Genomic DNA, 23,811 nt, shown 5'->3' with positions numbered 1-23,811 from the left:
TTTGCATCACGACTATATAGTTTATAGATGATCCATTTTAACATTTTGAAATATTTCTTGGGTATCATCACTTAATTGCAAAAGAGAAAGTAAACAGTCGTGAAGGTCTATTACTATGATTGTCAACAATGTCAAGCCCTCCCCAACAGCAAAACGATGCTATAAGGATCCTAACAAATTCATTCTTTTGTAAAACGTTCCCTATGTGTTCACTGTAATGGAAGTTACAGTGGAACTTCCATTGGACGTTATCTCCATTTAAACATTAATTTTTTTTACCAGCTTTGATTGAGATATAATTGACATATAACATTGTAATAAGTTTAAGGTATAGAGTGCGCTAATTTGATACATTTATATATTCCAAGATGATTACCTTCCCCCCAGCATTAGCTAACACCACAACCCCATCACATAATTATCATTTCTTTCTTATAGTATTAACAAAAATAAGAGAAAAGCTGAGTATTGAGAGGTAATGCACTACTGTCATCAAAAGAATGAGCTCTGGAGCCAGACCTGGAAGTAGATCTGAGCAGAGCACTGTCATCCTTGAACTATCAGTAAAACTAAAAACCCACATTGACGTTTGCATGATCATGTGGATGTTTTATAGGTCTCACCAAACATTTTTACTAATAGTATCTATCCAAAAAACAATGATAACACAAAATACTACTGTAACTTAAACACCACCAAATCTTTCTTTTTAAAACTGTCCCTCACATTAATGGTAGGGAGAGGAAGAGAAATCAAATAGAATTTAAAAATTATAACTGATTTCCTTTTTTTCTATCAGAGTGAATAATACTGACCGCATGGAACAATGACCAACTTCCTTGTCTCCTTTTACAGAATTGCTTTCTACACTTTTTTCTGGTGCTTAAATCTGTAAGATGGGACAGGCACCAGGAAAAAAAAAATAAGCTAGAAGCATTATAAATAAGGTAGCTCAAAGAGATAATAATAAAGTTTCATTTCATGGTGTGCCGTATTTGTTTGAAATCCTTGATTTAGAACAAGACAATGCTGGAAATGCTACATGACTTTCTCACTGGCTGAAACTATTTTGAAATGATTATAACATAAATAGAAACAGAGAAGTTTACTTCACTGAAACTTCCTTTTAAGGACATCCATGGTTCCAACTGTTATAAAGCTGCAAATAACAGTGTTCTGAAGATACCATTTTACAGCAAGAGGAAGGATTTCAAGCTCCTGCTCTTTCTTCATGATCCCCTCTATGCTTTCTTACAGTCATATTCTGAAAGAGCTGCCATTAGTTTAAAAAAAAAAAAAAAAAAACAAAGTCTGGAAGAAAACCCGTGAGCATGACACAGGAGTTCTGTTGACGGCTTAATTCGAGCATGGCTGTCAAAACCAGCCCTAGGAGAGCTAATCAGGGTGAAAACTAATGGTTGTGCTTTAGGAGATTACCAAATGCTTCTTTTAAGCTATAACTTCGAGCATTTAATTGTTGGAAATAATTCACTGGCAGAAAACCAGCTATGACTCTCCGTCTACTTATGCCTCTGCCCACAGGCGAGTGATCGGGCTGAATGGCTGAATACAGTCTTACAGACTCTTGCACCATAAGAATGAAAGTAAAATGTCTGCACAAACACTCCGTGTCTCCTACAGTAAATCAAAACTCCTTCCCCTCACAGCTTGTTTTACAGTAGTTTGACTCAGGAGAAAAGGAAACAAATCCGATTCAAACATTTAGGTAGGTACGTACTTATTTCTTTTTAGGTCTGAGGGGTGCATGGTTTTAGTTAGCCAGGATTTTGTGTCTTCATTTATTTTTTAGCAACAGCGAGAACCAAACAGAATTGCTCGCATAACCACCAACAGACAAGAGGAAGCCAACTTACTTGTCCCTTCTGCCAGCATTCCACTATCTCCTGATCCGTGTTCTTGCCTTCCAGGAGGGCTAACTGCTGGGTCCAGGTTGACAGAAGGGCACTGAACTGCCCCAGCGCCTGCTCCAGGTGAGCCACCTGGCCCGAGAACTCCTGCTCCGAAAGGGCCATTTGGCTCACCAGGTCCTCCAGGCTGGTCTGCGTCCGGAGCACGCTGTCTTCCCACTGCTTCCAGTCGGCGCGCAGGGCCTGCATCTCCGCGTCCACGAGCTCACACCCACTGGCACTTGTGTTCTGTTTCACTGCCGGAGCCAGCAACTCCACTCTGCTTAGGCGGCCTGCACCGATCTCTCTGGAATCCATCAGCTCCTGTAATGGAATATCGTCATGACAACCAAGGAGGCTGTGAGTCACTGGGGCAGCGAGTTTACAAATGTGTGCAGAGGGGGACCCTGTCCTGCGAGGAAGTTTTGGCCAGTGTGCCGCAAGGACTGGAATCAACTCATCCGCCCACCCCTGAGTCGGAGGGGCAGAGCGTGATCCTTCTCGGCGCTGAGGTTTGTGGCAAAATGAGCTGCGGAGTCCCACAACGTCCTGGAACAGACTAGATGGGGACCCTGGAGTCGGGCAGGGTTTGAATATGTGGAATTGTTTGGATAGTGATAGAAACATCCGCCTGTGGTGTGTTTCTCCTACAATTATGCAAATCCATGCTTCTCCCTAAGTTGACAGACAGTGACCAAGGACCGCTGCAGAATAATGCTCTGGGTCTGTGCTCCATTTCATTTTCTTCCAGAAGATGGTGGCCTAAGTCGGTTCCATGCTCTGAGGAATCAGGCAGAGCCATGGCAACCAAAGAAGGAGCCCTCCTCAACTACAAACACTTTAGAACCTTAAATAAACATTTTTATAGTAATCAAAATGAATAAATCACAGACCTCCTCAGTCAAAAGTTCCAAGTAACTTTCAGACTACATTTATTTATTGCTATTATTTTTATTTTTAAGAAACTTTCCAGAAATTTAACAATTTAGATATAGCTTTTGGGCTCAAAGCACACCAGTGCTCTAAAGGACAAGATAAAATTCAAATATGCATTACAAATTAGGTAAAATAGTGGCATTTCTTTCTGAGAACAGACTCTTCCACTGAAATTTCTGTCACTGGTGTTTATACATTTACATATCTATCACTCAAGTTAGGGTTTTGTTAGTATTAATACAAAATTATGACTTCTGTCCTCAATTAAATAGAAGGAAAAGATGGTTATTAGGGAAAAAAATTTCAAGATGAAAATTATAAATTGGGGCACCTGGGTGGTTCAGTGGGTTAAAGCCTCTGCCTTCGGCTCAGGTCATGATCCCAGGTTCCTGGGATCGAGTCCCGCATTGGGCTCTCTGCTCAGCAGGGAGCCTGCTTCCCTTCCTCTCTCTCTGCCTGCCTCTCTGCCTACCTGTGATCTCTCTCTCTGTCAAATAAATAAATACAATCTTTAAAAAAAAAAAGAAAATTATAAATTAACGAGTGCACAAAAAAATAGTAACATTAAGTATGAAGCATATTATATCAAACATAATGTGTCTTAACTAATCTACAAATACTGTTCATATTTCATTAGATTTGCTTGAAATAAATATACCTTCTTATAATTACATGTAAGAGCAACATTTTAGTAAAGATCATTTAAAAGTATTGTTATATTGTAGTCCAAGAGGCAACCACATGAATCTTACACACAATTAGCATTTAATATATACACATCCACTGTTTCCTCAGCAGCAGGATTCTAAAAACCTGCCTTGTTCATCAGTGTATATAGTAAGTAGTTATTTGGTGGAAAAAATATACAGATAGATTTTTTTAAAAGAGCTATATCTAATTATTGGATTTAAATACTTATAATTTGCCTTTATGACTGATCTTAAATTTGGAGTTAAAGGATATCAATAGTGAAAAATCAGTTTCCCAAAATACTCTCTAATGCATTATCTCAGTTTTCTTTCACATGAAAATGGGACATTACAATATTTGCAGCCACAAATTCCAGTCGTCCAGATTTTGAATAAGAATGCCATCATGGGACACCTGGGTGGCTCAGTGGGTTAAGCAGCTGCTTTCAGCTCAGGTCATGATGTCAGGGTTCTGGGATCGAGCCCCATGTGGGGCTTCCTGCTCCATGGGGAGCCTGTTTCTCCCTCTCCTTCTGCCTGCTACTCTGCCTACTTGTACTCTGTATCTCTGTGTCAAATAAATAAAACCTTTAAAAAAATGCCATCATTTAAAAAAAAAAAATTATTTATTTATTTGAGAGAGAGAGCATGTGCATGCACACAGGGTGGGGGCCAGAGGGGTAAAGGGAGAAAGAGAGAGAGAGTCTCCAGCAGAGTCCACACTGAGCACAGAGCCCAATAAGGGGCTCAATCTCATGACCCATGAGGTCATGAATTGAGCTGAAACCAAAAGTCAGACACTTAACTGACGGAGCCAACCACACACCCCAAGAATGTCATCACTTTAAAGTGTTTTGAAATGATTTGTATATGTATTTCCTTGTTTTGGACTTAACTATTTAAAAATATCATATGCACATACACACCCTCATACACACCTATATTTGGTTACAAAGTTGCCTGTCCTTGGTGTTGACTCTTGGGGGTGAGGAGGGACGACACCGAAAGACAGCGCATGCCCGTTGACTTCCTCGAAGGTTCCCCCTCACCCACGCACCAGCCTCCAGTAGAGCCTGAGGCAGACTTCACGTTTTCCTTCCCTAATTCCAATTTCTTCCTGCCAGCTCCTTCTCATACGTCTCCCATATTTGCGGAAGTATTTTATAAAGTATTTCAAGAAAAAGAGTATAAAGGCTAGACAATCACTCTGGACTTTTCCCGCACTGTCATTCCATAGCCAATTAAAATCACTCATTTACCGAATCTACTGAATTCTCTTATTGAGTGTGTCCCATGGGTCAAGCATAATGCTAAAAGTTTTATGTGTTTGATCTAATTTAGTTCTCGAAACCTCTCTGTGAGGCAGGGACTATTACTTTACCAATTAAGAGGCTGAAGCCTCAGGATCTCAAGTGACTTACCAAACACAGCTAGAAAAGCAGTAGAGGCTGTGGATTCCAAGAAGCAAACTGAGGGTTTTAGAAGGGAGGGTGGCGGAGGGCCGGGTTGGCCCGGTGATGGGTATGTGATGGGTATTAAGGAGGGCACGGATTGCATGGAGCACTCGGTGTTATATGTAAATAATGAATCTTCGAACACAATATCAAAAACTGATGACATACTGTATGTGACTAACATAACATAATAAAGAGTAAGAATAATAAAAAGAAAAAGAAAAGCAGTAGAGGGAGAATTCAGCCATCAGGGTAGGATTCTAGATCCTAAGCTCTAAAAGTATAGTGGGCTGTCATTACATATAATGTATTATTTTATAAACATCAGTTTTTACATCATTGTTCTCAACTTTATTGCAGGTTCCTTGAGGGAATGCACGATGCTGGTTGAATAAATTGATAAATGGATGGATGAATAAAATATTAGTGAGAGAAAAATGGACCAAAGAAATATTTTAAAGAATCACACAGAAAATAAGAATTTCAAAGGCTGGTTTATGTGATTACCTCCTTTAAAACCTACATGGTCACTATAAGATTTCTAAGCACTTAGAATAATAATATAATAATAATAATAATAATAATAATAAAATAAATTCTCAAAACGTAGTTATTACTATTATCATCAACTAGTATTTTTAAGACTTTTATATTCTGATGTCCAGGGATCAGAACACACAGTGTGAATCTTAAAGTCCTGATCACAATTACACTATTTATTCCCAACATTTCTTCATCTACTACTAAATCATTTAGGATTTCATTATTGCTTACTTTTTAAATTAAAGCCTATTATTTTCGTGGGGGGATTATTGCAATTTATTATTCAAATAACTAAAAATATACTTGTTGTAGCTCCCTCAGATATGTGAATTTCTATTTTCTAAGATGTCCTTGTGAGGAGTAAACTAGGTGATAATTTTAATGTCTTTTTTTTTTTAAGATTTTATTTATTTATTTGACAGACAGAGATCACAAGTAGGCAGAGAGGCAAAGAGAGAGAGAGGGAGGAGGAAGCAGGCTCCCTGTTGAGCTGAGAGCCTGTTGTGGGGCTCGATCCCAGGACCCTGGGATCATGACCTGAGCTGAAGGCAGAGGCTTTAACCCATTGAGCCACCCAGGCACGCCTTTTTAAATGTCTTTTAAAGCACTGCCCTCCCTTAGGTTCTTGTGTTGTTGGCTAGGAAACAGTAACATTTCCAAGTTACTGCTCAAATACCTTTAACAAAGTTATGTTATAAACTTTTCTATCACTGTGCTGGGAAACAGTGTCTGGTTCCATCAGCCCACCAAGCTGGCATATATTTCAGAGTCTCCCCAACTATGGCCATAAGCACATTTGCATGTTGAAGTATACACAGACAATGTTCACTTTGCTCACAAGTGTAAAGTGTTTGAATTCCCTTTTTCCCCCTTGCTTATGTTTATAATTTGTGAGGTACAAGGTAACAAAGATCAACAAATAGAAAATGGGAAACATTTTAAATAACAATCCTCTCCACGGAATCTTCACCACAGGTATGTCATACTTAAGAACCAATGAAACAATGAAGTTATAATATCTGTGCATCTTCTGACCTTGATTTTAGATAATTTCTTCTGGGTAGCTGAGGAGTCTCCAGACATATCCGACCACCGGTGAAGTTCTTCCTTCGCGGAGTGGAGCCAATCCGTGAATTCCTGGACCGCGTCTAAATACATGAGGTGATCTTTCACAATCTCCTCCACTTTCCTCATCTTTTCCTAATAGACACAGAAAAGGCTATTTTAGCAGGCATTAGTGAGAATATGAAATCAAACAGCATATATTAATGATTTCAGAAGATGTCATTCCTATTATTCTTAACATGAAAAGCTTAGACTAAAAAGGCTTTGAGGAAGCAACCATTTTCCTTTAAATTTACTTTAGTCTGGGTTAGAACAAAAATTTATGCTGAATGAATGTTTACTAATGTCCCTCATGGATAACTGACTTGATAAGAATTATTGTAATAACTATTTTTATTATTCAGGCAATAATACAGCATGTTATTACTATTTAGTATAATGTAATTACTATGTACAGTAGTCTGCTCAGCACTTGAAATGCATTTCCTCACTTACTCCTCACAACATCCTTGGGATGTAGATGCTAGGATCACCACTATATGTAGGAAAGGGCATTTACAGTGGTTATAAAGATCAAGTAACATGTCCAAAGCCAGACATAATGAAAGACAACCAACAGAATGGGAGAAGATAATTGCAAATGACATATCAGATAAAGGGCTAGTATCCAAAATCTATAAAGAACTTAACAACTCAACACCCAAAAAACAAAAATCCAATCAAGAAATGGGCAGAGGACATGAACAGACATTTCTGCAAGGAAGACGTCCAGATGGCCAACAGACACATGAAAAAGTGCTTCACATCACTCAGCATCAGGGAAATACAAATCAAAACCACAATGAGATACCACCTCACACCAGTCAGAATGGCTAAAATTAACAAGCCAGGAAGTGACAGATGCTGGCGAGGATGCGGAGAAAGGGGAACCCTCCTACACTGTTGGTGGGAATGCAAACTGGTGCAGCCACTCTGGAAAACAGCATGGAGTTTCCTCAAAAGGTTGAAAATAGAGCTACCCTACGACCCAGCAATTGCACTACTGGGTATTTACCCTAAAGATACAAATGTGGTGATCTGAAGGGGCATGTGCTCCCGAATGTTTATAGCAACAATGTCCACAATAGTCAAACAATGGAAAGAACCTAAATGTCCATCAACAGATGAATGGATAAAGAAGATGGAGTATAGATATACAATGGAATACTATGCAGCCATCAAAAGAAATGGAATCTTGCTATTTGCGACAACAATGGGGAACAAGATGGTATTTTGCTGAGCTAAATAAGTGAATCAGAGAAAGATAATTATGATATGATCTCCCTGACTCACTCTGAGAGGGAAAGTGGGGGGTTTGGGGAGTAGGGAAGGACAAAATGAAACAAGATGGGATCGGGAGGAAGACAAACCAGAAGAGACTCGTTATAAGTGAAAATAAGTGAATCAGAGAAAGATAATTATCATATTATCTCCCTGATATGAGGAACTTGAGAGGCAAAGTCAGGGGTTTGGGGGGTAGGGAAGGAAAAAAATGAAACAAGATGGGATCGGGAGGGAGACAAACCATAAGAGATTCTTAATCTCACAAAACAAACTGAGGGTTGCGGGGGGGGGGGGGCGGTGTAGGGAGAGGGTTGTTGAATTATAGACATTGGGTAGGGTATGTGCTATGGTGAGTGCTGTGAAGTGTGTAAGCCTGATGATTCACAGACCTGTATCCCTGGGGCAAATAATACATTATATGTTAATAAAAAGAAATTTTTTTTTTTTAATGCAGCCTTCTGGGCTCTGACTCCAGAAGTAATGAGTCAAAATCTGTACAGCAACCTACTGGTTCTTTTTTTCTTTTAAAATAAAGCTGTTTCGTCTTTTGTTTTGTTTTGTTTGTTTGTTATTTTTGTTTTTGTTTTTGTTTTTGTTTTTTGGTCAGAGAGAGCGAGCACAGGCAGACAGAGTGTCAGGAAGAGAGAGAGGGAGAAGCAGGCTTCCTGCTGAGCAAGGAACCCGATGTGAGACTCGATTCCAGGATGCTGGGATCATGACCTGAGCCGAAGGCAGCCGCTTAACCAACTAAGCCACCCAGGCATCCCTAAAATAAAGCTGCTTTAACATTAGAGAACACCCCCCCCCCCAAAAAAAAAAAGAAGAGGGACAGAGCCAGAATTCAAATTTAGGTCTTTTTGACTCCAGAGTTATAGAACTTAACCATTATCAAAATAAAAATTAAGATAAACTAATACATATGTTAAAAATTATATTACATTAATAATACAAAGAGAGTTCCCAAATGGAAACCCAAGAAAAAGACATAGTCACAAATCCACAAAAGAAAAATCATGAGGAAAAGTAACGATTCAGAGAGGGAATTAAAACCAATTTTGATATTACATAAAGGAGCCTATACCTGGAGAATAAGAATAGGAAAGGGCAGTTTATACTACAATAAGAAATGCATGAAATACACTGTACATGATTAACATCTGGGAAGTAAACAGACTTGCATTTAATACAACAAATACAAATGGCAACAAAAGAAAAAGAACTACAAATACTGACATTTGGGGCTCAGTCTTACAAAGAAAAGAAATGGACTGACCAACACCCTAAGTGGAGAAAGATAAAAAACAAAGAGTAAAAAATAATCCCAAGATTGCAGAAAGAGAAGGATTCCTGGGCATCTAGAAGCAAGTATGATCTTCTTGTAGTAACTGTTCACTAAATGTACAAATACTTCAAGAGCAGCTGGGTCCCCTGCTCTTGAAGGGGACCCAGCTGCTCTTGTGTGTTTGTATGCATATATATATACATATACATACATACATATATATATATATATATATAATTTTTTTTTAATTAGAGAGACACAGAGAGGAAGGGCAGAGGGAGAGAGAGAATCTGAAGTAGTTTCCATGCCCAGTGCAGAACCCAACATGGGGCTCCATCTCAATCCTGAGATCATGACCTGAGCCCAAAATCAAGAGTCAGATGCTTACACACTGAGCCACCCAGACGCCCTGAACCTTTTGTATTATTCCTTACCTGAACCTTGAAGATTTTTCTTCCCTCTACAACACTAACCTTGGAAACAGTGATTATATCATTAAACTGTGTTTTCAGCTCCTCTTGAGCTGCTTCCTTGAAAGACTCATCCTCTGTCTTCTGGTAGAGCTCCCTGGATTTCGAGGCGAGACTCTGCAGGGCTCCGGCGTGCTCCTCCGCCTCAGACACGACGGACTGGAAGTGGTCCAGGAGGGCGAACTTCTCCTTCAGGCCGGGCTGCAGCTGCAAGGGCTGCTCTACTTTCTGATCGACCGATTCCAGCCACTGCTCCAGCTGGTGTTTCCACTCTAGGTAGTCGCTCCATTTGCCAATCACAGCCTCTAAAGTGCTAGAATTAATGTCACATGTCACCAAAACAAGTTATCTTGACATCTCGACTGAAACCAAGGAGGAGAGCACTGCATCCACGTCAGCTGTCTGACTGAATGCTCTTCTGTGATGAAAACACTGCTTTTAAGGGCAGGGAGAAACACTACTCTCCAACCCACGAAAACAGCTTCTTCAAATGAAAACAAATCTATGTTGAATTTGAAGTCAGATGTTATAGTCATATAGGCTTCTAGAGGTTTGTCTTTCAAACACCTCTGTCAGACAGACAGAGTTCTGTGTTTTGCTGTTAAAAATATCAGCCCTGGGACACCAATTAAATTTTATTTAGTATTTATCAATTCTTAATTTTCTTGGACTCAGTTTACCTTATTCAAATCAGTTGATAACTATTAACTAGAATTCAGCATTTAAGGTATTCTTTTTCTTTAAAGATTTTATTTATGGGGCGCCTGGGTGGCTCAGTGGGTTAAGCCTCTGCCTTCAGCTCAGGTCATGATCTCAGGGTCCTGGGATCGAGCCCCGCATCAGGCTGTCTGCTCAGCGGGGAGCCTGCTTCCTCTCTCTCTCTGCCTGCCTCTGCCTACTTGTGATTGCTCTGTCAAATAAATAAATAAAATTTAAAAAAAAAAGATTTTATTTATGACAAAGAGAGACAGCGAGAGAGGGAACACAAGTGGGGGGAGTGGGAGAGGGAGAAGCAGGCTCCCCCCGTGAGCCTGGAGCCCGACGCAGGGCTCGATCCAAGGACCCTGGGATCATGGCCTGAGCTGAAGGCAGCCGCTTAATGACCGAGCCACCCAGGTGCCCCTAGGGTATCTTTCTAAGTAAATAATTCTTAGATTGATTTTCAATTAAGGATGTCACAGTGTTTAGTGCTTCGGAATTGAACATGTGAAGGTACAAAGGCTTCATTTATTTATAATATAAGGAACATAACCATATAAGTAATAGTCAAGTAAACAGCTCTCTAGATTGTCAAGTAAAAGGCTCTCCAGACTGGCATTTTTAAAAAAACTTTCGTTATTTATCTTTACAAACTATTCTAAACTCATACTCAGTGACCATTCTGAGTACTCCCTGCATATAATCCTATGATCCAGGAGTTAAATCTGCGGTAAATACACCTCCAGCATCCTCTCAAACTGTTCCTTTTGCATCAATAGGAACCTCAACATAAGTGCTTTAAAGTGCTATTCTTTCCTCAAAGAATTTTCCAGAAGGTACAAATCAATCTCACCTCTCCAGAATTAACCCCAGGCACTGCACCGCGCCACAGTGCTGGGTATCTTAGTAACGCAGTCTGAGTCAGTGTTTTCGGATGCACGCTCCCCGAGCCTCTGAGCACTTAGGGAGCAAACACTACTTTGTTTTGATTCGTCATTTTTTAGCTCAATTAATTGCAGCACTGCTATTGCTCAATATGTGGCTGTCAAATTTAATTTGTTGCTAAAGAGGAAGAATCAAGGATTTGAATCTGCTTCTTTTATTCCAACATCTGAAAACCATTCACCCACACTGTTACTCACTTTTCTGGAGCTGGCCCATTGCCAAGCACTGGGAGAGTTCGTTCGAGCTCCAGTGGTCCACACCACTAGAACCACTGGATCTGAGTTTTCTTTCTTTGCAGACCACCATGAGTTATTACTGAGATTTAAAGTCCTGCTGGCATAGGGAGTCACCACTTATGTTCCATATTTAAAGGAAACAAAACAAAACAAAGCTTCCAAAATTTTAGTTATAACCATGTTTCACTGCTTCCTTCGGAGTGGGTAATTGCAGTGTTGCTTTGTTTAGTTTTGTGATGAACTTTCATCTTTTCTTCACTTCTTTATTATGCTGTTTCTTTATTTTTATTAAGCACACACTTCTTCAGTAACCTAACACTATATATAACTTTCAGGATATGGCTTCTGGAAGGTACTTTGGTATAATTCTGACTGTAAGGTCATTTGTCCAACCAGCCGGCCAGATTATTTGTGGATACTTGGAAAAGAGAGGAAGGTCGGAGTCTCCCACTCATAAAAGTAACAGCAACACCACCACCTGGTGTAACACTCAGTCTCTTCTCTAACTGCTCAGGAGCTTCTCCACAGGGGCATTAGGGAACCCTGGGCAGGTTGATTGCTGTGTGAGAACGCCCCCACTTAAGACATAAGCTCTCCTGGCCGCCGTCTCTAAGTGCCAGAGATGCACCCATCACTACAACAATCAAAAACCCTGTGCACATTTCCACAGCCCCATTGCGGGTGACATAACTTCTAGCTGAGAAAAAGATTCTTACTTAAGCTCAATAGTGGCTAACAAATGAATTTCTTGAATGTTCCTCTAAAAAGGGAAAAGTTATTAAACACTTGCTTTGATGAACTGAAAGGAGGTATCTTATTGAGCCCATGTTGTGTACAAGATGCCATGAGAAATTTATGGGAGATGAAAATATTACACACCCACCCACACACAGGCACACAACAAGCAAGCAAACAAAACTGCCTTTGCCATCACAGAAAACACAATCTAGGCAAAGACAAGCAGGTAGACAGCTAGCTAAAATAAGATGCTTGGTAACTCTACCACAGGATACTGCACTGTTTCATCATTTTACTAAGCCACTGGGTTTTATTTAGGCGAATCAACACTGAAAATAGGCTCCCTTACCTCTGAGCATGGACGGAGGAGCTTATGATGTCAGCCCACACGTCTTTCAGAGTCTGTAGCTGGGTCTGAATCACCTTCTGACCTTGTTTGTTGCTACTTCTCAAGGCCTGTTCCCCTTTGCCAATGGCCATATTCAACTTCACTTCTCCCTCACCCTTCATCAGAAGAATATCCTATGAAGGAGCAGTGAATACAGGTCAGTAGGAACACTAGAACCTTCTCGTGTTTTTAGGAACTGTTGTTTCCCATGAGAATCAAGGTAGGAAATACCATACTCATTTGATTTTTATTTATTTATGTATTTATTTATAAAGATTTTATTTATTTATTTTAGAGAAAAGGTGAGCATGGGAGAGAACGAAGCAGACTCCCTGCTCAGCAGGGAGCCCTGCACGGGGTTTGATCCCAGGACCCTGAGGTTGTGACCTGAACCGATGGCAGGTGCTTTAACCCACTGAGTCACCCAGGTGCCCCACCTTTAAAATGGAAACTCAGCAACAACAACAAAATGAAAATACAACAACAAATTCTGTACCCTACTGCAATATGATACTTTATTTAAATATTAGATATCAAGAGTCTGGGAGTCAAGAATTAACTCCCATTTAAATTCTTGGGAAACTTGGGGCCACTAACCTTGAAACCGTACACTTACTGAAAGTTGGATTCAAAGTAAAAATAAATTGTTTTGAAAATGAAGACACACCTGTCAAAAGCTTTACCATCACCGTCTAGCTAATTTCTGTCTTCCAAGGTTGCCTTCACTGACTGCAGCCTGGGCTGGTGGCCTCCCTGTGTTCGGAGGATACCCTCGTCTGCTTCAGCCATGACCCCTGACTACATGGGTACTGCAAGTTACAGTTTACAGGTTAGTCTCTCCCTCTGGACTGGGAACACCTAGAAAACCAGCAGTCATTTTCACCTTGATGTTTCCAACAACTTGCACGGTGCTTGGTTCCACGTTTGCTGAATACTTACTAAGTGACATTAAAAATTATCTTAAAGCTATTGAAACAAAGGGGAAACAGGCTCCCTCCATGATCCCTTTTGCCAACATCACCTTTTCTCCATCGTGTCCTCAAATCTTCACTTAGAGGCTCACAGAGCAACGGGGACCCAGTTCGAACATATGTGAATTCAGCAAACGGATCTTCACAACTTGTCAGTATGTGGCTGGTCCCTGCTTACCTGTATCTGTAGCAGCCGCTTTTCCAGGGTGTCTTTGCTCCCAACGGTGCTCTCTGCCGTGGCCAGTCTGTCCTGAATGCCCTTCACCCAGGACCACATGCTCTGCAGGGCTTCCTCCAAGGCCTCGTGCTCCTGCAGGGCCATCTGGCAGCTCCGCAGTCTCTCCTTGGTCGTTCTGAGTAAGTTCTGGTAGTTTGTGAGGAGCTGGGAGCACAGGCGTCCTTCCTTTCCAGCGCCGTGGCCTTCTTCACTGAGAAGCTGCCCTCTCTGGGAAAGCTTATCCAGAGATTCTCTAAAGAAAACAGTAAAAAAAAAAAAAAAAAAAAAAAGAAAGAAAGAAAGAAAGAAATTGAATTCTGACATTCTAGAACGCAGCAGAGTGAGGAGTGATTGTTGATCCTGGAGAAGTCGCCAGACAAGAGCTCATAGCTGACATGCCTTTGAAATGAAGATGCCGGGGACTCTCACAGGGCTGGCTCTGCCTTCTCTATACGTCTGTGAATGCAGTCCGTATACATCAGGGAATTTCACTCCATCTATGCTGTGCTTAGATCCTGGCCGCTGTATTATGAGGAATTCATTGCAGAAAATGGCCCAAGACTGCTTCTCCAGCCTCATCTCTAACATCTCTGTTCTGACTGAATGCTCTAATCCTGAAATGTCCCCAAACTCTCTGCTCTTTGGGGTATATGTGGGGATTCCTCTTTGGGGAAAACACAGTGATTCTCCCTTGCTGCCTTCCCAGTTGGCTCTTCAAAGCCTAGACAGGCATTACCTCCCTGATACCCCAAGAGAAGGAGAGTATAGGGCTCCTCCCCTGTGTGCCCTCTGCCCCTGTCTTATTCTATCTCCTCAAACACCCTGTCTGTCTCAATCCACAGGCTTTCAACTTCTAGAAACCAGGGTTATCACATTCATCTCGTATCCCCAGGACCCAACACAGGAAGATAAAGTGCAAAAAACCAGTTCGTATCAAAAGGCTATTATATGAGTGCTGATGGGTTTCCTTGCTGTTTCTTGCGTACTTGGCTCATCTCAGTTTGGAGTTATGTTAATTAGGTGCAGGGAAAGTGCAGCCCTGTGTGGCTGGACTGGCTTCATCTTGTTTGACAGAGTTCAGCTTGTGTGTCGGGAACTTCCCAGGATACCAGAAGAGAGAGTACAGATATGTGAACATGAACTCTTGTGAGCAGTAGAAAAAGAACACAAACTTTATCTCCTGCAAGGTCTGTCATTTTTTTTTTTTTTTTTTTTTTTTTTTTTTTTGATCAGCTACCAAGGATATAGCATCCTGGGGCCCTCTGGGAGGTTTATTGTTCATATAATATTGCACCCACTCTAACTTGCCTTTCTTATAATCTGGTAAGACAAGAACTTGGCTTAAGCAATGATGTCAGTTAAATAAATCAGGACAATGTGCATCACTTGTTACTACAAGAAGGACAGCTTAATGGATGATAAAAGTTCAATAATTCTCAAATCTGGGGTACTGTAAAAAAAGGCATCCCCCAAATAGTTGAGTACTTGAAATATTCTGATGGAAAGTCCAGAGGGCTAGGAGGATCAAGCGGCCCACACGTGAGAGGTAACTCACCTGGAGAAGCTGGGAAGCATCAGAGTACGTTAAGATTCTCTGGAGAAGTAACCAGTTACAAAGAGCCTGGCAGCAAGCACACTGAAGGACTCTTATCCTTCAATCCTGGAATATCACAGAAGAATATTCCAGAAGACTGTGTAAAGTCATTTTAGAAGTTTGGAAGAGAGAAGTAGGTCTGGTCATGCTACATTGTATCCAGACCTGAGTTAAGATTTAAAAAGCAATAAAATGCAGTGTCATTTTCAGAAAGCTATATAGTTAAAATGATACTGTCATCTTATTAATTCAGCAAATATGTTCTTTTTCTGGCACGATATCAGACACTGCGACTGTAACAGTGATGAAGACCTAAAGGTCCCTGGCCTTGAGGAACTCACTGTCCGGGGCTGGCATATATAGAGTCAACAAAGAGTTTACCCCATGGGAAGGGCTCACAGCGATGCAACCAGAGCATTCCAGCAAAATTTTGTAACCCTCATTAAACTCAAACACCAATAAGAGCTGTCATTATGGGTCATGTTTGTGTATTTGTTTGAATGTTTGTTTTTTAAGGCAAGGCGTACTAGGCATGTTTGACCCAAAAGATGACTCAGCAGAAATAAGGAACGAATATGATCAGAATTAGACTGGAACTGATCGGTGCTCCTGATGTGTTTGGTCAAGCAGGCTGGGTGCTGGCCTCTGCTGCTTCACAGACGAGTGAATCTGCTTTGAAGAGGATAGATCAGAAGTTTTGGGTCTAGCTGTACCCAGGTAACAAAAAAGCAACTGATAATGCCAGTTGGATTATGAATTTAGGGATCAAATCCCCAAGGCTGGTGGAGTTAAAAGCACAGTCCAGATGACTCTGCCTGGGCCAGGAGCCACAAATGTTGGCTTAGTCGGGAAACAATGAAGAGACAAATACCGCGGAGAAGAGGAACCTCCAGGATAGTCAGACTTAAGGACCATACCTTTTGCTTTATTAAGGACATTGTTAGGATGAGGGTGGGGTGGCTCAGTGGGTTAAAGCCTCTGCCTTTGGCTCAGGTCATGATCTCAGGGTCCTGGGATCGAGCCCCACATCGGGCTCTCTGCTCAGCGGGGAGCCTGCTTCCCTTCCCTTCTCTCTGCCTACTTATGATCTCTGTCTGTCAAATAAATAAATAAAAATCTTAAAAAAGAAAGAAAGAAAGAAAATGGAACTAGAGGGGCGCCTGGGTGGCTCTGTCAGTTAAGCGCCTGCCTTCAGCTCAGTCATGATCCCGGGATCCTGGGATCGAGTCCAGCGCCAGGCTGGACGTGCAGGGAGCCTGCCGTTCCCACCGCTTTGTTCTCTCATTATCTCTCACTCTGACACATACATTTAAGAAAAAAATGGAAGTAGATGTTGAAGTGCGTGAAGAATATATGGAAATGGGTTCCACAGCCTTATTTCTATAAGTGTAGCGTGCCTTTATAAGGACCTTCAATCCTAACAACCTGAGAAAAAAGTATGGTACTCCTTAGCAGTGTAATGCTTACAGGCTAATATCAAGAAGTTCAGGAAATGGGTGGCCTGTCCAATTTGTTGAGCAAAGGGAGGCAGATGCAGATAGATCCACACTGCCATCCCTATGTTCTCTCTAGAATACCGCTCTGCTGTAGAGAACACTGCACAATCATCTGTATTCTAGACAATAAGGGGCAGAAACATACACAACCGCCACTAATTAACCAAGCAGCCAACCAACCAACCAACCAATTAACAACCAAACCCAATAACCAACCAACCAGACAAAAAACACTTGTTAGTAGGGAAAGACCTGCTCCATTGCAACACCATACCTTGCAGCCAGTAGCTCTCCTAGAAACAGCTCAACTTTATGGACTTCATTCTTCTTCTCAGGAATGTGCTGCTTACTCTCTCCTAAGTTTTCTGTACTTAACCTTTCATTCATCTCATGGATCCATAAGTTCAGTTTTCTATGCTGATCCTCAAAGCTACAGAAAAGAAAATACTTTGTAGAAATTCTTCTGCACTCATTATGATAAGTAACGTCTAGTATCTGAGGTCATGGTGTCTATGGCCATTAAAATCTCATGAATTTCCCAAGTATGGAAGAAAACTCAACAATAAGCCCATCCATATTACCACTTACTTCAGTAACAAAATGAAAAATCATGGAACTTTCTCTCCTTTTTTTTTATTTAAGCTGTGTACACTTTTGTTTTTTTTTTTAACACAAACAAAAACTTTATTGATTCCCACCTGGGTGGGTATGCATGTATGCATGTATATATTTTTAATTTTTATTTATTTTTTAAATTTCTTTTCAGTGTTCCAGAATTCATTGTTTATGCACCACACCCAATACTCCATGCAATACGTGCCCTCCATAATACCCACCACCAGGCTCACCCAACCTCCCACCCTCTACCCCTCCAAAACCCTCAGTTTGTTTCTCAGAGTACACAGTCTCTCATGGTTCATCTTCCCCTCCAATTTCCCCCAACTCCCTTCTCCTCTCCATCTCCTAATGTCCTCCGTGTTATTCCTTATGCTCCACAAATAAGCGAAACCATGTGATATTTGACTCTCTCTGCTTGGCTTATTTCACTCTTTCTTTTGAGATCCTATCTTAAATTGATTTCCTGGTAATCAGCTGGTAGTTATCAGCAAGACTGCATTCCCATGTCAATGTGCACTTGACTTTGTATCTTACAACAAGGACTCTGAATTGGGACCAATGGGTTTAGGACAGCAGTGGAAGCCCAGAAAAGGAAGGGAAAGTCATCTCTATGTCTTTGTATCTTATGGAGATTTGAATAGGCATAAAGAGCACACGGACTAGAAGTTTTGAAAACAACATAAGTTTTCTAAGAAAGCTGGACAAGAATAAATTACTCTGTGACCAGAAAGGTATTTTGATTATACTGACATCTTCACCCCCCTACTTTTTTTTCCTTCTAATTTTATATTCATCCCTGTTAACATAGCTTTCTGATTGGAATCTCCATTCATAGAAATTAGGCCAGTGTTTTCTGTCATTACTCAAACCCAACAGAAGTGGAAGCAAAGGGGTGCCTGGGTGACTTGGTTGTTAAGTGTCTGCCTTTGGCTCAGGTCATGGTCTCAGGGTCCTGGGATCAAACCCTGAATCAGGCTCCTTGCTCAGCAGGGAGCCTGCTTCTCCCTTTCTCAGTCCTCTTGCTGGGGTTCCCTCTCTTGCAGTCTCGCTCTAATAAATAAAATCTTCAAAAAAAAAAAAAAAGTGGAAGCCAAGAAAGGACTTGGATAATCTAAAACCTGTGTGTCAAGCCTCTCAGACTTTTAGTTTTAATTTAAATTAAATTTAATTTAATTTAATTTTGTCATTTTAATCAAATAGACAAAAACACATGCATGTAGGCCATTTACAATAACTAGTGAATATGGTTCCTTACTTTTTCTATGTAGAAAATAAAGCCACAGTCCCATCAAAGTTCAAGCAATTAAGTGTTATCCTAGTATGAATCTGTACTCTCCAACATTATTTGTTTATTTACAGTGGCTCTTGTCTCAAAGTCTTTGAAAACGTATTCTGTACGCGATGATATTATCAAAACAACCTACCTCCCAAGTTCTAAAGCACAGTCTTGAAGAGCCTGCTTGTCCCTCAGACATTGCTTCAGAAATGCCTGGAATTCCTCATTAGCCTTTGTAATTTGCTCCTGAATGCTGCTGACAATTTGTTTAGACACGTGTGCGTACAAAGTTTGTCCTTCTTGAGTCACAGCATCAAGCTTGCTCTGTCCGTCACTGATCGAGTCCAGAATGTTCTGTTTCAAGAAATAAAGGTAATAGAAAATATTTGCTGTTATTCAAGGACCCTGGAGCATGTGAGCACTGACCACAATTCTGAGTTGAGATAGAAAAGCTCAGAGCCTGAAGACAGAAAGTCTTTAGGCCAGAGTGAGAAGGTACAACTAGGTAGACTCAAGGCTCATGACCGAAGACGATGCCAGCCAGGACTGGAACCACTGAAGAATAAGCTGTGACAAGGCTAGCCTGTAAAGGAGGTTGTCCTCATCCAGGCCTTGCTCTCAGCCTCTACCTACTCTCACTGTCCCAGCCCAGCCCAGGTTCTACTTCTTCACAGGTTCACGTGATACCTTCTCACTACAGAGATGCTCGTAGTGAGAAGTGTAGTGAGAAGCCGTTTTCTGGTCCACCTTGCACACAAAGTCCTCCCCTCAGGTCCCTTTTTTTCTTGATGTGCACCTCTTCCTTGAAAGATCACATGCGTGGACACAAGCTTAAAGGGGACAACTGCACATTTCAATTCACCATGCCTCCTGGAAAACCAACTTCCTTTTTATAATGATCTTGCTACTCTGGCTTTTCATGAGTTACCTACATAACTGTCCTCACTGATTAGGCTGCAAAGATCCTCATATTCCTCATTCATTTAAAACAGTTATTTACTTTATTTTATTTTAAAATATTTTATTTATGTATTTATCAGGCAGAGGGAGAGGCAGGCTTCCCGCTGAGCAAGGAGCCTGATGCGGGGCTCGATCCCAGGACTCCAGGACCATAACCTGAGCCAAAGGCAGATGCTTAACCAACTGAGCCACCCAGGTGCCCCTAAAAAAAATGTTTTTAAATAATACTTAACTCAGTGTTTTGTTCAGATGAGCTACTTGGAAAAGTTGTCCCAAACTCAAGTTGAGTCAATCACTTCTGAACTCTACTTCGCAATGGTTTTTTCCTTCCTGAATTCATATATTTTTCATAGTCAATAAAACCTGTAAAACCTGTATTATCTCTAGCTTTCAGTGTGCCCTAGCTCTAAATTGGATTATAGGTTATTAAAAATCTCAAGTCATGTCTTCTTTTTAAAACTCTTCCACAATATGAGGCACCAGGTGGCTAAATCCATTCACTATTTGACTTAGGCTCAGGTCATGATCCCAGGGCCCTGGGAATGACCATGCATCTGACTCTCTCTGCTCAGGAGAAACCCTGCTTTTTCCACTGCTCATGCTCTCTCTCTCTCACTCTCTCAAATAAATAAAAAAGATCTTAAAAACAAAACAACCCTCCTCCACAATAGTGATATGAAATAGATGGAATTATTTATGTATTTACTGCCAGAAAAATTAAAATGAGGTTTAGTTTTGAATAAACTCCAAAACATGTTCAATTTGCTAAAAGAGAAAAGAACAGAATCTAGAATTCTGTCGCTCTGACTTATTCTCTCAACTTACTTTTCATATTGCTAAACTCCTAATGACTCAAAAAACCTTGTTCTGTTAGGGAAGAAGAAAAGTTCGAATAAAATAAGAAGATCTGTGGAAAGAGATGATTTAGGTCTGACCGCAAGGCCCGGGAGTGCAGCTCAGAGAAGACGATGGCGCACTGCCAGCTTCCATACCTGAAGATCATGGAGCTTTGCCTCTAGAACTTTGCTATCGCCAGTTCGATCAGATGATGCCTTTGCTGCTGCCTTTATTCCAGAAAACCACTCTTGGAATTCCTGCATAGACTCTTTCGAACGTAACAAACGTGAAAAAAAAAAAAAAGGGAACAAAAATGAGAAATACATCCAAAACATTAAATGAGCCTCTAGGCTCAATGAATTAATTCTGCCCTTCAGCTCACTGCATCTTGCCATACAAAATATTTCAGAAATAAAATCAAAATAATGTAGAATAGACTACAACATGACTGTTCATGGCAGGACTGAGAAATTACCTCAGGGGAAAGACTGAAAAGAAATTTGTGTTCCTGAAATACCTGATTTCCCACTGTCTTCCTCTTGGTAAAGAAAGATAATTGAATGAATATGGAAGACAGTGAAGGGAGAAAGGCTCGGGCCATTTTTATGGCAAAGGAAGGAGCCATCTCCTCTTCCAGCCCAGCGGACTTAGAACATCATTCGGCATTGTCATTACGGCAGAGGCACAGAGCCCAATCAGGGACATATGACTGGCAATTTCCTAAGCTATATGGCTACTGCTATTTCATGGCCTCTCCTAATTTCCAAGTTCACTGTGTTACTTCATCACAGCAGTGGAAGTAATTTTCCACACAACTGAGCTACATGCAGAAAATCCAGATGAAATTTGGAATCCTCAAAATGGTGGATTCCTACTTTCTTGGAGAGAAACAGGAAGAACTCAGCTTATGGCGAGAGCCTGAGCACAGCACTTACAGTGCTCAAATCTCGACACACAAATGAATTTAAAGGATCTTCTGGAAAGTTTTTTCCAACTAGTGCTGGCAGTTTCTAGGCAGCATTTGGTTTGTATTCTTTCTGGTAAACAAACGATTCATGCTAAGCCCCGTCAGAGCTCACCACTGAAGTGGTTCTCCAGAGAATCCTGCAGGCTGGCCTGTGTCTTGGAGCACAACTGGCTCACAGCTTCATGGTTCTTTATGAGTCCCGTCAGAGCACTGCCCAGGCTCTCCAACTCAACGGAATGGTATTTGCGGCACAAACTGTTGAGATTTTCTTGGGTCGAGCTGATGTTGCTTTGCTGACTTTGAAGTTCCTTTTGTATCTCCTACACAATGGAAGAAAGCCATGAAGGATATTCAAGGGAAATATCCCCTCTACTCCACCATGGCACTTTCTGGAAACTGATGCTGTTGAAATCTACTTAGTAAGGTACACATTGTTGTGGGATTTTCTTTTTTCTTTTCTTTTCTTTCTTTCTTTTTTTTTAAAGTGTTCGTGATAGATCTGTTGACTTGCAGAATTTTGCCCAGCTCTCCTTGGGACCAACTGCAAATGGTTGTTGAAAGGTACTAGGATGTGGATTACAGTCTAGGATTCCGAGAAAATAGAATAGGTTCTCAGAGATGCCAACCCATAACCTTGGATTTAGTCAGGTGACTAGAAACTATCAGCGGAGTCACAACCCAAGTTCACATTTTTTGATGGGCCAGTAAGGCTTTGTTTCAGGGTCACAAGCCACACCAAAAAAGTACCAGTACTTCTAAAAAATATGTCCTTATTCTTAAGTACAGTAAGAAAAATGCTAAAGAGAACAGATCACATATGTTGAACACTCAACTCCCAAGCTTGACAGTCGATCAGGAACATTATCTTTATGGATAGAGGACATGGAAGTAGAATGCTATCTCTCAACTTTTTTTTTTTTTTTTTTTTAATATTCTTCCCTAGATAAAAGCAGTCATACCAACCAATAAAAATTAAGAAATGAAAAACTATTTGGCATTCAAATTTGAAAAATCATGGAAATTCAAACAGTCTTCTATTGGCTTTACCCATTTACTGAAAAAGATACTAACAAGCACAGCTTATGAGCAGGTCCTACAATGACGCGTGCTTTCTATTTCTAGATTATTCATCTTCAACTTCTTACTACCTGCCTTCATTTCTCCAAACACAACTTACTTGCTGTATCCAACATCGTGAATTAGTTGGGCTGCTGCTAATACAGGTATAACTGAGAGCAAAGGTTATATTTTTATTCCAGTCACCACAAAACAGGAGAAACAATATTACCATTGGAGGTGTGCAGGCTTGATGATAGGTGATTACCCACCTTTACTTTTCTCAGCCCTTCCCATGTCTTAGTCTGGGCACAGTTCATCAGCAATTCCTCTACTTTTGCTAGCCAGCTCGTCATGTCATTAATACATTTCTCCACCTGGGTACTCTGAGCAGTGAAATCTTTCAAGGTTCCTTTGGCTTCTTCAGTGATTTCTTTGGCATGCTCCAGTTTCTGCCTGAGGTCTGCTTCTATAAACTAAACATAAAGTAAGATTTCATTAAAAATCTGTGAAGACCAGAACATTCTTTCTGTGGGAAATCTGTTCGTGTGCAGCTTGATTGTAAAAAGCACATAAGCCTAACCTGGGATGCTAATTCAACTCTTCTAAGAAGGGAAATCAGTGTGTACAAGTGGTCAAACACTGTAAGTGACAGGAACGTGGAAACAGTGGCAGTTGACCCTGGATGCTAGAGCGGCAGTTCGGTGGAGATCCAAGGAATACGTAAGATCGGTTTTCAAAAGCAGAGTTCAACCTACGCAGTTACCACGGTGGTTACCAAAACCCTGCTTTTACTTCTTCCTGGGAAACACGCACACATTTTATCCCCTGATGTAACCACTACTTTGAACAAACACCACCGCAAGATTTTATCATAAAGCGATTTTATTTCTGCCTCCCACTTTAATGTGTTTAGTGAGGCTGCTTCTTCTCTCCTCCTAAAAGATTTGTTTTGGGAGGGCTCCTGACTTCTCTGGCCCTGCAGATAACAAAAGGACTTATAAAATCATGATAAATTGCAAAATGGTTTCAATTCCACAATTAAAACATCTAGGCCCATTTAATAATCAAAACTCTGAACTTAAAGGTAAGGCTTTTTTCTTATCCCCAGCTCAGATCTGCTACAAAAAGGAAGCCCATATGA

General features: G+C 40.8%; 1 protein-coding gene across 16 annotated transcripts in view; it reads right to left on the bottom strand.

The window, feature by feature from the left end:
• Positions 1-23,811, bottom strand: part of SYNE1 (spectrin repeat containing nuclear envelope protein 1) — a 465,519-nt gene that overhangs the window by 227,050 nt on the left and 214,658 nt on the right. For all 16 annotated transcript variants that reach the window (XM_059176745.1, XM_059176748.1, XM_059176749.1 and 13 more), the window contains 10 exons: positions 22,940-23,143; positions 21,724-21,931; positions 20,800-20,912; positions 18,996-19,201; positions 17,228-17,383; positions 13,825-14,116; positions 12,637-12,809; positions 9,673-9,982; positions 6,565-6,729; positions 1,875-2,231 (listed from right to left, as the gene is read on the bottom strand). In XM_059176745.1, coding sequence (XP_059032728.1) covers positions 1,875-2,231; positions 6,565-6,729; positions 9,673-9,982; positions 12,637-12,809; positions 13,825-14,116; positions 17,228-17,383; positions 18,996-19,201; positions 20,800-20,912; positions 21,724-21,931; positions 22,940-23,143 — 2,184 coding nt within the window. The remainder of the gene's footprint in view (positions 1-1,874; positions 2,232-6,564; positions 6,730-9,672; positions 9,983-12,636; positions 12,810-13,824; positions 14,117-17,227; positions 17,384-18,995; positions 19,202-20,799; positions 20,913-21,723; positions 21,932-22,939; positions 23,144-23,811) is intronic.

The sequence above is a fragment of the Mustela lutreola genome, chromosome 6 (genome assembly GCF_030435805.1).
Source record: "Mustela lutreola isolate mMusLut2 chromosome 6, mMusLut2.pri, whole genome shotgun sequence".
NCBI lineage: Eukaryota > Metazoa > Chordata > Mammalia > Carnivora > Mustelidae > Mustela > Mustela lutreola.
The sequence above is the reverse complement of the archived record's forward strand: the minus strand, read 5'-3'. Positions and strand labels throughout refer to the sequence as shown.